This window comes from Cydia strobilella, chromosome Z (genome assembly GCF_947568885.1).
Source record: "Cydia strobilella chromosome Z, ilCydStro3.1, whole genome shotgun sequence".
Classification (NCBI taxonomy): Eukaryota; Metazoa; Arthropoda; class Insecta; order Lepidoptera; family Tortricidae; genus Cydia; species Cydia strobilella.
The window spans coordinates 52,060,230-52,073,425 of NC_086068.1; the positions used below are offsets into that span (position 1 = coordinate 52,060,230).

General features: G+C 36.5%; 1 protein-coding gene across 1 annotated transcript; it reads left to right on the forward strand.

Annotated features, from left to right (window-relative positions):
- Positions 1 to 4,249: 4,249 nt before the first annotated feature.
- On the forward strand, positions 4,250 to 11,994 carry LOC134755063 (carbohydrate sulfotransferase 4-like). The gene is made up of 4 exons (XM_063691540.1): positions 4,250 to 5,214; positions 6,692 to 6,871; positions 8,941 to 9,157; positions 11,806 to 11,994. The coding sequence occupies exons 1-4, from the start codon at positions 4,490 to 4,492 to the stop codon at positions 11,914 to 11,916; spliced, it is 1,233 nt and encodes a 410-aa protein (XP_063547610.1). The 5' UTR covers positions 4,250 to 4,489; the 3' UTR covers positions 11,917 to 11,994.
- The last annotated feature ends 1,202 nt before the right edge of the window (positions 11,995 to 13,196 follow it).

Genomic DNA, 13,196 nt, shown 5'->3' on the forward strand with positions numbered 1-13,196 from the left:
CTCGTTGCATAAATAGCTATTACAGTACATATGGTGCTACTTTCTCGCACTAGTGCGTAAAGAGCGCTTTTCGTGGATATGTCGAATGTTTAAAGGGCCATATGTACTGTAAAACATTGTATGATACACGTGCGAATAGGTAATTCGCAACTCGTGTCGATTTAAAACACTCCCTGCGGTCGTGTTTTAATTTATCGCCACTCATTTCGAATTTCCTCTTTTCCGCACTTGTATCGTAAATAACTATTCTTATAAACATCAAAATCCAGGGAGGAATCATCCAAGGAGTCCTGCAGAATGCTGTGTCATTCATTATTAAAACTTAAAACTAAAAATGTAAAAATATAAAAGAAACTAAAAAAAAGAAAAACCGACTTCTAAAGGATAAAATAAAATATTATCCCTAAACACGGTGTAACACGAGGAAACAGAATAATTTTAGCGGCGTATTCCTGATCATATTTAAAGACTAAAATGTCCTATAAACTTTTCTGTAATTAGCCTAGTTTCAGAATTAATACTTACTACTTAAAAAAAAACAGATTTTTATTTTTACATAGTGCAAAACACATTTTTGATAGCGATGTTGTCACTATGGGACGTAGTCTAAGTATCCTTATTGATAGATGTCAAAAAGTGACAAGTGACACTTTGTAAAAACTAGGTAGGTTTTACGAAAAAAAAAGTAAAAGTCCGTTTTAAGTGATAAGTTTATCAATAATATTTACTTTTTATGTACAAATATATTTAACCTAAACTTATTACATTTTTTCCTTCTTTTGGCATCAGAAAAGGGTGGTTAAAATCTTTCGGTTTCCTCGTGAACACCTTGTATGCTCTAACATTTTATTTTTTATTATTTGTTCTATATTAAAATCTTACATTACATCAGACAGAAAAGTGCCGTGAAACCCTATCGGGTTTGTATCGACACTGCATTCGTGGATACATTTTACATTTAAACATTGTTGTGGTACATAGGAAAAACAAAAATTTAATATGTTTGAAGTCGGTGCCAAGTCAAATAGTTACAATACAATACCTACAGGTCAATAAAACCCCCAAGCAACTAATGGACAGCTTTCTTTCTTTCTTATCGAACCGCACCGGGGTGACCGGGGTTGACATACGGTTTGTCACATGCTTGACGTTTTAAGATTTGGCTTGGCGCCGACTTCAAACATATCAGTTGCTACCGATTTTAAAAGGGATAATATTTTACTTTATCTTTTTGGAGGTCGGCTGTTCTTTTTTGGGTTAATTTCTATTACAGCAGAATGAGGGCTAACGCGTATGAATTCGCCGCTAGGGGCGCTAGTGTAGATGGTGGTCTTTTCCATACTTCGAAATGTCAAATGTCACTTGTCACTTCAATGACTGACAGCTGTTCTTTAGTCTTTTGGACCACCATCAACAGAGGCGCCAACTGGTGAGCAAAAAAACGATAGCCCTCATTGAAGTCGGAACATAGGTATATGTAGCTTTAACATACCTCTCATTGATTTTGTTCATGCACTGCCTTAAGACTAAGTGAAGTGAACCGCTTGCGTTAATTGCATTTTTATAAGGTTTAAGACGAATTAACTTAATTCGTCTTAAACTTTATAAAAAATCCAGTAAATGGTCATTACCTCCCCGAAGGTTACGGCCATGACCATTTATGAATAAGCGATGGCAAGCGAGCTCAATCACGATAAACGATTGCTAAAGGTAAACAGATTTGTGATTTACAAAGATTTTCCTTGAATTAAAATCATCGTAATGCGCGCGATTGCTATGTCACGGATTAACATTAGCACATCGTAAAGCTTGCGGTGTTTCATGGAGTATAGAGTGTATATAGAGAGTTAGGCATGTGGTAAATTTTGTAGTTACAGTAAATTTACTACCATTTATCGACACAGCATTTAAACTAAAACTTAAAATGTATAAAAACATAAAAAATGGAGATTCTTCAGGTTAAATAAAGTTAATTTCTCTAAGAACTAGTTTTAACTCTTACGGTTTTTGAGATATTCAATAAATAAATTTAATCGCTGAGCCTGTGTAAAAGATTCTTCATTGCCTCCAAATTTTATTTATTTTTTAAGTTTCGTCAGTAAAGAGTTCCATTGATAGCTATTCATTACAAGAAGGTTACTGAGGTGAGTTAGTTTGCCAATTTCGACATTACCTACTTTTCTTTCATTTTTCTTTCATTATGTGTCACACTAACTTTTACGTAACTAAAGGACCTTTTACAATGCAATATTCATTTATTTTGTATGAAAAAGGAAAAATATTTTTTTTTTTCGGTTTTTACAAAAAGCGATATACCAGGTAGCTTCTATTAATGTACCAAGCAACGTGGCGTTAACGGAAAAAAAAACACGGTGTATATGGACAAATAATTTTTCATTTTTATTTTTTATTTCTTTTAGAACGCCATGTGAATTTGACCCATGTTATTTTGTCACTGATAGTGTTAAAATTGTTGAATATTAAACGGTGTCGCCAAGACGAGTATAGGCCAAAGGTGTGGCGCCATCTATTCGAGCATAACTTTTTCTTGATTTCCGAGGCAGGTTTTATTCCTTAGACATTACTTATCTTATACGGAGTTATATATATCTTTGTGTGTACGTGGTCATCCGTGGTGGTAATCCGTGGTCAAAAAAAATGCACAGCTTATTAATAAAGTTAAATCTTTTAAAGTGAAATTTGGCTATGAAACATGACCTATTTTTATATTGATATATTAAGATATACATATACCTACCAAAGTAGGTACCTTTTATTTTTCATACATAAAACGTTTGTGTAAATTGATACCGTTTAAAAAAAATCCAGTTCACCGTTTGCGTTTACCAAAAGAAGCGAAAATTGGTATTTGAGGACCTACCGCCCAAGACGAAAAATCGAAAATCTTTATCTGCCTCTCCATGCTCTTGCATATTCGAGCGACAGAGAGGCAGATAACGTTTTCCGATTGATATTAAATTATTTTAAACCGAGTCACTCACGTTTTATTAAGTAGAATAGCTCGACATGTTTCGTTCCAATTTACGAGGACCGTCTTCACGGAGCAACGACACGTCTTCACTGGTCGAGGGCGCGCCGTGTACTGCGGGCCCCGGTTTGAAATAATTTAATATGTTTGAGTCTCACGGGAGTTTTTATAGTTAAAAAAGTTTCGATTGACGTCTGATTGTCGGCGATAAGTCCCTTTGTTTAAAAAAAGTGGATCCAATGAACTCGAATCGTAATAAAAATTCAAAGATTATTGACTATCTTTATGACGTTTTGGGAACTAGAGTTAGACTTAGATAGGTCTGCAACGTCTGCAACGATTTTGATAGCACACGCAATGCAATTGTTATTTATCCGTCATAATTTCATAGAAGTTTGACCTTTAAAATAACACTTGCACTGCGTGTGCTATCAAAATCGTTGCAGACTTTTCTTGGTCTAACTCTAAAGGTCTACCGCCAACCACTTCGTCCTTCCGTTCGTCTATTTGACTCATCTAAATTCGAAACGTAACGAAATTTCCTAGCCAAGTGATAACCGTTGATAGAAAACGTGAAATTATTAGGTGATTACCATCACATCTATCATCCTGATCTTATCCCGATATATTTTTTCTTTTCGATTGGCGTTTGTCGATGTATGATTGTCATCTAGACCACTGAGGGTCTACCGCGAACCACGTTCGACGTGTTGCCTCCCTGTCACACTTACGTACGAATTTACAAGTGCGACATAGAGGCAACATGTCGAACGTGGTTCGCGGCACGCCCTCAGATCTTTTTTAATTGCATTGTACCTATAATTATTAATTTTATTAATTTGGTCGTAAAATGTTTGTTTTGTTTTCGTTACCTAACAACTAAGCTTTGGTTATATCCTCATACTTACATTCCTCATGGGTATCTCATATCGATATCGCTCTTATTTTATTACAATACCAACGTAGTACCTAGGTTAATAAAAATCGAATAAAAACTTAGCAGTTCGCGGCTATTGCACAAGACATTCACGTAGTTGATTCATAGAGGTGTGGACGTAAAAAGTGTTAGTAAAGGTAATAATTTACAAAGCTAAAGGCAGTGTGTTGAAGTTCGTTGTAAATTTACCATATAAGAAAGTGATAAATCACGTAAAAAATTATTCATTTTTAGTTTATGAAATGAAATTGTTGTTTTTGCACAGTTCCACAACATTTTATGCATTTTGGCTTATAGGTGTTTGTCAGTGTCAGTCAGATCAGATTGATTAAAAAAAAAACTTGACATTTGGACGTTTTAATCTATCCACGCATGTCAAAATGGCGCTGGGGGTGCATTGCGGTGTTTCCGCAGAAACAAGTAGCCAAGAATTATGATTATAATGCACCCAAAGACTTCAAAACAATGATACCTAGTGAGTGCGTCTTTGTAGTGCTCGTGTTCTAAACATATACCTGCCCTTACAGTTAGTCGGCGTTCTCTTTACACGTGTTTACATCGTAATGCTGCGGAGAGTTAACTTTTATTCGATATGTTTCGCATTCGGCCTCAGTGTATTGTTAATTCTTGCTGGAAGTCGATATACAGATAACACGAACAACCGTCCATACCCAGAGAGTCGCAGGAATATTAGGAACTTCCTGAGGATTGAGGATGGAGAAGAACTATTTCCGCAGCCCATTCCGACGAACCCCTATGATGGGTCACCGAACATTGACAAAATATTAGAGAAGACTAGAGGAAAAATTAAACTTGAGTTATCAAATTACAATTTCACACATTCAGGGGCAAACAAATTGGAGGACTTACTCTTGGAAGGGGGGGGTAAGCCTCTGAGGAGCGTCATTATATCGACATGGAGGTCTGGCACCACGTTTTTGGGTGATATTTTGAATGCAGTTCCTGGAAATTTCTACCACTATGAGCCATTTTTGAGCTACGAGATAATTCAGATCAGAGGCCCACCACAGGCAGACAAAGCATTAAGCATGATCAAGGGCATGCTCAACTGTGACTTTAAAGACATGGAAGACTATTTTACATACGGGAAGAGTCACTGGCACCAGTTCAGCCATAACACGAGATTATGGGACCACTGTAAATATAAGAGAGAATTGTGTTTTGATGCTGAATTCACTTCTAGGTTTTGTAGATTGTTCCCTTTCCAAAGTATGAAGATTGTGCGGCTGCGGCTAAGGTTGGTGCGGGACATCCTGGAAGACCATGAGTAAGTTTCCGTTTTTATGCATTGTAATCTAAATAACAGAATTATTTACTACTACTCTTAAAGCTTTGCTTGCACCTATTAATTATTTATTCAGATTCAGGTTTATTTATTTATCAATAGCAATACAAAATTTTCATTAACACAAACAAAAATATGCACACATAGTGAGATTGTCAAGGTAGGTATGCTATAAAGCTAGGTACACATTTTAAACTAATATTTACATTACAAATATAGAAAAAACATTAAAAATATAATTCAATTACAATTGCACATACAATCTGAATAATAATGAATTAATTGGCAGTACTACAAATGGATACATTAATAGTAAATTAAGTATTCTTTGACACTATAAAGTGTCTTGTCAAGTAGGAGCTGTTTAACTTTGCGACGGAAAGCAAAACTAAACAGTTATTTTCATTAACCTGAGTAAAAAAACACTGATTTAAACTTTCACGATTTTTACTCATTATTATTTACAACGACGGGACTTAATCGCGTAAAATAAGTATTAAACCCACCTCCGACGTTTCGAGGACGGCGTTGTCCCCGTGGTCTCGGAGAAGACTTATTTTACGCGATTAAGTCCCGTCGTTGTAAATAATAATGAGTAAAAAAAGTTTACTCTGCCATAATAAAATATACTAGGTATACTATGATACGAAATTCCTTAATCTCAAAATAAAATAGTCTGTTCTCCAAACAATGGTTAAGAAGCCAAACCCAATTTAAAAATAACTGTAGGTACAGTTGAGTTATGCTAATACAGTCTCACTAGGCATTATCATGTATGCAAGTAAACAATAGATAGTACCTATGACAATAACCCACATGTTGAGCCAAAACTAATGTAAATTGTTTTGAGAATCCTTTTCAGTATTCTTGTCACAGTAATAATGTATAATAAAGAAATGAAAACAAATGAAAACTGTTTGTGATGAAATTATTAAATAAATTACTCATCACTATATACATAGTATTAAAACAGTCGCTTTCCGCTGTATGTCCATCTGCTATGCCAGGTCGGCCCTGCTATCTTTCTTATGTAATATGTGCATCATATGATGCAGGTCTGCATAAAATAGAAATAAATATAGAAAATTTACTATATACATTACATATAGTAGTTTTGTAACCTTACATTATTGTACAGTTAGTTATAGTTCATAGTGTACTCTGCATCAATAGTAACATGAGATATAGCATCAAACATAATAATCTACATTCTCTAATAGCTTCACGAAAGGAAATTTGTAAGTATCTATTACATTGTGGAGCTCCATATTTGTATTTATAAAAGTATTAGAGCTGTACACCCAAAGCATACCTAAAAACTCTTTATACTTTTGGCACATCCATATTGTCCATCTATTTGTAGTTTAACTTAGTACTTAGGTCACATTTTTATCAGGGTCCCTTTCCCTTAAAATCTTCTTAAGCGGGTTATATAAATATTTTTTTACTCTTGTTTCAGGCTTAACGTAAAAGTGGTGCTGTTGATCCGCGACCCGCGTGGGGTCATGCAGTCACGGCAGCATCGCGGCTTCTGCCAACCAGCTCCGGACTGCTGGCAGCCCAAATTGCTCTGTGCTGATATGATAAGTGACTATGTAGCTGCAGGGAGGCTGCAGCAGCAATATCCAAACAGGCTCATGTAAGTGTTACATCACCATACTGGTACGCAGGTGTGGTAGAAGACCACATACAGCAGTGGTCTTCTACCACAAAACTGCTAGGGCTATAATCTCTATGCTAGCTAGCTAGTAAATACATTTACAGTACATATGGTGCTAATTTACCGCCATAGCGCGGTAACTAGCACTATACGTGCGTGTCGAAAATTTGAAGGGCCATATGTATTTATTGTAAAACGTTGTACGATACACATGCGAATAGGTAATGTACAATTTGTGTCGATTTAAAACACTCCCTTTGGTCGTGTTTTAATTTATCGCCACTCGTTCCGAATATCCTACCTTTTGTACTTTTATCGTAATGTACTTTGTACTTAATATGATATTTCATAAATAAGTATCAAAAATTGAGACCAAGCCATTCTTGTCTTACTTTGCTTTGGTAAGTAAATAATTGCTATATTAAAGCGGAATTTCCGTATACTTTTTTATTAATGGTAAGTAAGTAAGTAAGTAAGCTCTTTATTTGTGTTAAATGCAGTTAACAAAAGGTCTTAAACATTATAAATTAAAAAAGTATCACACATTTAGCTGAATTGCAGAATGCAAAATATACACCTAAATCTAAAATCTCTCACAACATGCAATATGTACACAAGTTATATACAATTAACATATCTAAGAGTTGAGAGCAAGAAAAACAGAATTTAAATCATTAATAATTTGGCTATTTTGAAATCTAAATTTATATGAATTGTAAAAATAAGGTTAATACTAAATGTCAGAATATGTAATAAATATGTCAATTGCTAAGAATTATTATTATTAAAGAAATCATTTAATGAATAGTAACATTCTTCAATTAACCATGTCTTAAGATTTGTATCAATACTATCAATTGATTGTGTCGAGTTGATTTGTATCAATATCAAAACTATCAATGGATCAGGTTTGTTTTTGGGATCAAATGTCTATATGGGACATGGGACCAATTGCATTAAAATTAAAGCAATACAAATGTCAAAAAAAACCGGCCAAGTGCGAGTCGGACTCGCGCACGAAGGGTTCCGTACCATTACGGAGAAAAACAGCAAAAAAATCACGTTTGTTGTATGGGAGTCCCATTTAAATAGTAATATTATTCTGTTTTTAGTATTTGTTGTTATAGCGGCAACAGAAATACATCATCTGTAAAAATTTCAACTGTCTAGCTATCACGGTTCATGAGATACAGCCTGGTGACAGACAGACAGACGGACAGGCGGACGGACAGACGGACAGCGGAGTCTTAATAATAGGGTCCCGTTTTTATTCTTTGGGTACGGAACCCTAAAAATGATAGTCAAATTCCGATTGTCGTACTTCACCCGCGAAACGCTCCTAAAGTGAACGTGACGTCAAGGTCACTGAGCTGAGAGCTCATCTTGAATTTTTTTTTTGTTTGGAAAAACATACCAAGTTCCAGATACGATATGGCAAATTTTTTTGTAAAATAAACCACAAATGATACGTGATATCCTCATATCTACCCCAAGAAAGCCATTTTGAAAATAATTTCATTTAGTTTTTTTTTTTTTAATATTCGACCAGTCTGGCCTAGTGGGTAGTGACCTAGTGGGTAGTGACCTAGTGGGTAGTGACCCTGCCTGTGAAGCCGATGGTCTTGGATTCGAATCCCGGTAAGGGCATTTATTTGTGTGATGAGCACAGATACATATTTGTTTCCGAGTCATGGGTGTTTTCTATGTATTTAAGTATTTATATATTATATATATATCGTTGTCTTTAGAAGTACCCATAATACAAGCCTCCTTGGGCTTACCGTGGCCACCGTGGGACTTAGTCAATCTGTGTAAAAATGTCCTATAACATTTATTTATTTAATATTACAAAGTGACACAGTTCTACTTCAATACCTATTTTACGCGAAATTTGGAGCAATAAAATAAAAGTTTCACTTTAAAAATTTAAAAAAATAGTTAAATTTGCACGGAACCCTCGGTGGGCGATCTCGACTCGCACCTGGGCGGTTTTTTTTGTATTCATTGCTTCATTTTGTATTCTAAAAGATAAGTCGTTCATTTTGCAGGGTACTGCGCTACGAAGAGTTGGCCCTGGAGCCCACTACCACGACGCTCCGGCTGTTCAAGTTCCTAGGGCTCAGGCTGACGCCCGCCGTAGACGAGTTCCTTCACTCGCACACCAATATCGAGGTGGCCGGCGTCAGCTCCACTTTCAGAGTGTCCCGTGAAGTCCCGTTCCGATGGAAGAACGTTCTCGACTATACCTACGTTGAGGAGATCCAGGTAATAAATAAATAATAAAATCATTTATTTCAGATCAAGGTGATCCATAGTTTGTTAGTTACATTACAGAGTATCCTAATAACTATGTTAGTGGCACAATACAAAAAACAATAATAGAAAAAAACCGGCCAAGTGCGAGTCGGACTCGCGTTCAAGGGTTCCGTAATATACACAATTTAAACAATGTAGTTTTTATGTGAAACGTGAGTGAAATGTTTGTACAAAACCTGTAGGGGTAGGACCAAAAACTATGTAATTTTAGTCCGACTCACGCGTGACTGCACGTTTCTAATGGGTTTTCCTGTCATCCATAGGTAAAGAACTATTTTGTGTATTGTTTTTTTCAAAATTTTAGACCACATAGTTTCGGAGATAAGGGGAGGGGGGGACGGGGGAATGGGTCACTTTTGCCTAATTTCTTGAATAACTTCTAAACTGTTAATCTTAAAATTATTAAAAATATATATTTGAGATTTATCACAATGAGCTCTCAGTTGATATATTTATATATATTTATTTTGAAAATATTTATTTTCTAATTTTCTCATTTGCCCCCAAAAGTGGCCCCTATGTTTAAAATTCATTTGTTTACGTTACATCTCCGTTTTTGGGTCACAAACATACATATATACCAAATTTCAACTTAATTGGTGTAATTTCGGAGAAAATAGGCTGTGACAGACGGACAGACAGACGCACGAGTGATCCTATAAGGGTTCCGTTTTTTCCTTTTGAGGTACGGAACCCTAAAAAACTAGATATATTACCTACACGATATAGGATATCTATTGCCAGGGGCAAGCAAGGCAGACAACCTGCTCTGCTTGGCCCTGCCAATCGCCACTTCAACCCAGTAGCGAGTGAGAGGAGAGTCGAGGCGCTCTGCTATGCATGTCAAGTTTCGTGCTTTCTGCCGGATGAGACCATAGTCACGGAATAACTTATAGTATTATCATACAGAACGGCCACGCACCGCCCCGCCCCGACTCGAATTACCTCGCCCCGCGACACCAGATTGACGGCCGTTTGCCGACCGCACTATGACGCATGACGCGTGTACAGACGTGCCGTTCACATATAGAAACGCAAGTGATTTTTGATGTATAGCGTGTCCGCCCTGTGCCATAGTTGAGGCACAGTCTATAAAACAACACAGTCATTCGACGAAGTCGTCTAGACAGGGCAATCGTGTGGGGTGCAAGGGGCGCGGGGTGTAACGCGCGCACTCGAGCTGCATACATTCGCCATTGGCCGGTCGTAGGTTGCTTCGTCGTCAGTACGCGCTCTGAAACGCTCAAGAAAAAGAGTACAATGTAACGTGCTAACTAAAACCTTCCTCAAGAAAAGTTCTATTGATAGGTATAAACCGCATAAAAATCCGTGGCGTAAGTTTTAAAGATTTAAACATACACAGAGACAGACAGACAGCGGAAAGCGACTTTGTTTTATACTATGTAGTGATTATTGTTTGTAGCTCGGTACAGGTCAAAGTCGTCGGTCCACTGTATACTTTTTACACTGTGGTTTAGGCTAAGAAGCCGCACTAAGTAACGAAGTGTAATGCAGTTTACACTGCTAATTCGTAAAGTGACGTATGTAATAATGTAGACAAACTATTAAATTTTATGAGAGTTGTTTCGTTTGTAACCATCTGCTTAGGAATTCTGAGAGATAATTATGTGAGCATTACCATCGACGACGGCAGCTGCGGTTATGTCGATTATCTAAGCATAGAACGATTGTATTGGACCCAAGGCTACACATAATACTGCAGTTAGCGTATACATTCACTGCCGGTACGTTTACGCCGCCGTACGTACCATAAATATAAAGGGATCCCTATACATAATAATATATTTTTCACTTTCAAAATCTGATGAGAACTCTTCAATTTATTATTCACTAGAGTTGCAAAGTAAACTTATGCATGACTGGTGGAATTGACTTTTAAGTGATGATTTTGGTACCCGCCGCGTCTGTCTGTTTGTATGTTCGCGATAAACTCAAAAACTGCTGAACGGATTTTCATGATTGCGGTTTTCACCTATCAGTAGAGCGATCCTTGAGAAGAGTGTTGTAGGTGTATAATTTGTAAGGGTTTTGTGAAAATTGGTTGAAATACGACAATGTTTGCTAATGATGTCAAAAGAAGAGAACTGTCGACGCAGCGGCCGCGTGTTATATTACACGAACCATTTGGAGCCACTTTTGACCCTTACGTAACTCAAAATCTATATTAAACATAAACATATGGAATTTTGTTCCTTTTGTTAAGACCCTTACGGCTTACTAGAACCCCAAATTTCATGAATATAGCTCAACCGGTTACTAAGACTAAGACTAAGACACAAACATCTAAAAATTTGGTATTTTTATCACTGACTGACATCAAAAACCTAACCCACTTCCAGCAGATGACCTAGCAATTTGAAATTTGGCATCCAGCTGGGCAATTGTGTGGTTACGAACTTAATTATTTTGCTGGCGAAGTCAACGACGACGCATATTCTTAATATTGAACTTGGCTCACGTTTCACATTTATGTCTTTGATGGGATCGATAGTTATTAGAGTCGCCAATGAAACAGACAGTACCTATTATTAGTATGTGGGGTTTGATGTCAATATAACTTGTGTATTTAATTTCAGATGGCATGTAAGGAGGCTATGGAGCTGTGGGGGTACCGCATGGCGCACAACGAGTCCCACATGGCTAGCAAAGACTTTTACCCCTTAAAAAGATACTCAATCACACAATGATATTACGTAACCCATGAGCAAAAGTAAGAATAATTGTAGTTATTTCACGTTGTTGATATACAAATTGGTAATGTATAATTTTATTTATTTAGCTGGTAATGAAAGGTGCAGCGCCGGCCTAGTCAAGCGCGTCATGTTAAGGCAAATCTCAGTCAGGTGTCTTCCCTAAATATCTCTAAAGCAAGTACTAGTTTTCTAAAGCGTGCATTACATGAGAATGTCCCTTACGAAACGCCGTTCTTCTTATAGTTCTGAAAAGGCTGAGAAAATGATATTGGGTATAGTAATATTTTATGACTTTGCTAACAAATTGCAGTATATTCCCGAGCTTTACGGATTTGATTGAATTAGCTGAATACAAGGCAAAAGTATTTCGTAAGGGACATTCTCGTGGAATGCCCCAAAGGCACATCTTATACGTGCTTAAAGTCTTTGAGTTATAATTTTGTGGTTTACTTACATGTTGTAGTTATTGTTTGATTTGTAAATTCTAATATATCTAATGAAATTCTCTTAGTGAAGGTGATTCAAACCCACGAATTTTCCACGAAGGAACATTCCAGATTGTTGCTATTGCATGGTCAGCTAAAAAATGAAGTAACAAAAATAGTAGTTCTCATTACTAAACCAGTATTACTAAACCGTCTAAAATAATATTTTTTTTAAGGACACTTTAGTTTGTGCCCGAATACAAACATACAAATGGCTAACCGAATAAAGTGATGTCTTGATGGAAACAGGACATGAGTAAATAGCGGCCAGGTGTGAATGTAGCGGTTGGGTAGTGTTGACAGTGAGTTAGTTTTCCTATTATTTATCTGCATACAGGTTTAAAGTTGAACATTTTCGGTTGGTTCCAGGAATCTAACGTATGCAGTGGGCACTCAACGCCATTCATACTTATATTTTCTGAAGACTGAATGCATTTCCAGCGTTACTCCTTACTCTTCCACATGTTATACTAACAAATTAATTAGCTCAGTAGAATGTTTGCGCTTTAAAATCGACTCCAGTAATGTCATGAAGTAATGTTAGATGTAATTAGTGAGCTCAGGTTGTGTACAACACCGCGGTGTGTCGTTATATCCAAATGTAAAAGATGGACCATTTAAATTACGAGAGGTCAAAATTGCTTGATTAATAAATATGGTAATATAGATAAAAGCAATGTATACAAGTACATGTGTACGACTACGAGCAATTTTTGTCTCTTCTACTTAATGCATTTTAATAACGAATAAGCTTAGGCATTAGCACTTACGGAATTGACGAATTGTTAA

Excerpts from the sequence above, each read along its gene's own strand:
- LOC134755063 (XM_063691540.1), top strand. The coding sequence starts at position 4,490 with ATGCTGCGGAGAGTTAACTTTTATTCGATATGTTTCGCATTCGGCCTC. Across the intron at positions 6,872-8,940 it reads CAATATCCAAACAGGCTCAT|GGTACTGCGCTACGAAGAGT; the intron begins GTAAGTGTTACA and ends TTCATTTTGCAG. Across the intron at positions 9,158-11,805 it reads CCTACGTTGAGGAGATCCAG|ATGGCATGTAAGGAGGCTAT; the intron begins GTAATAAATAAA and ends ATTTAATTTCAG.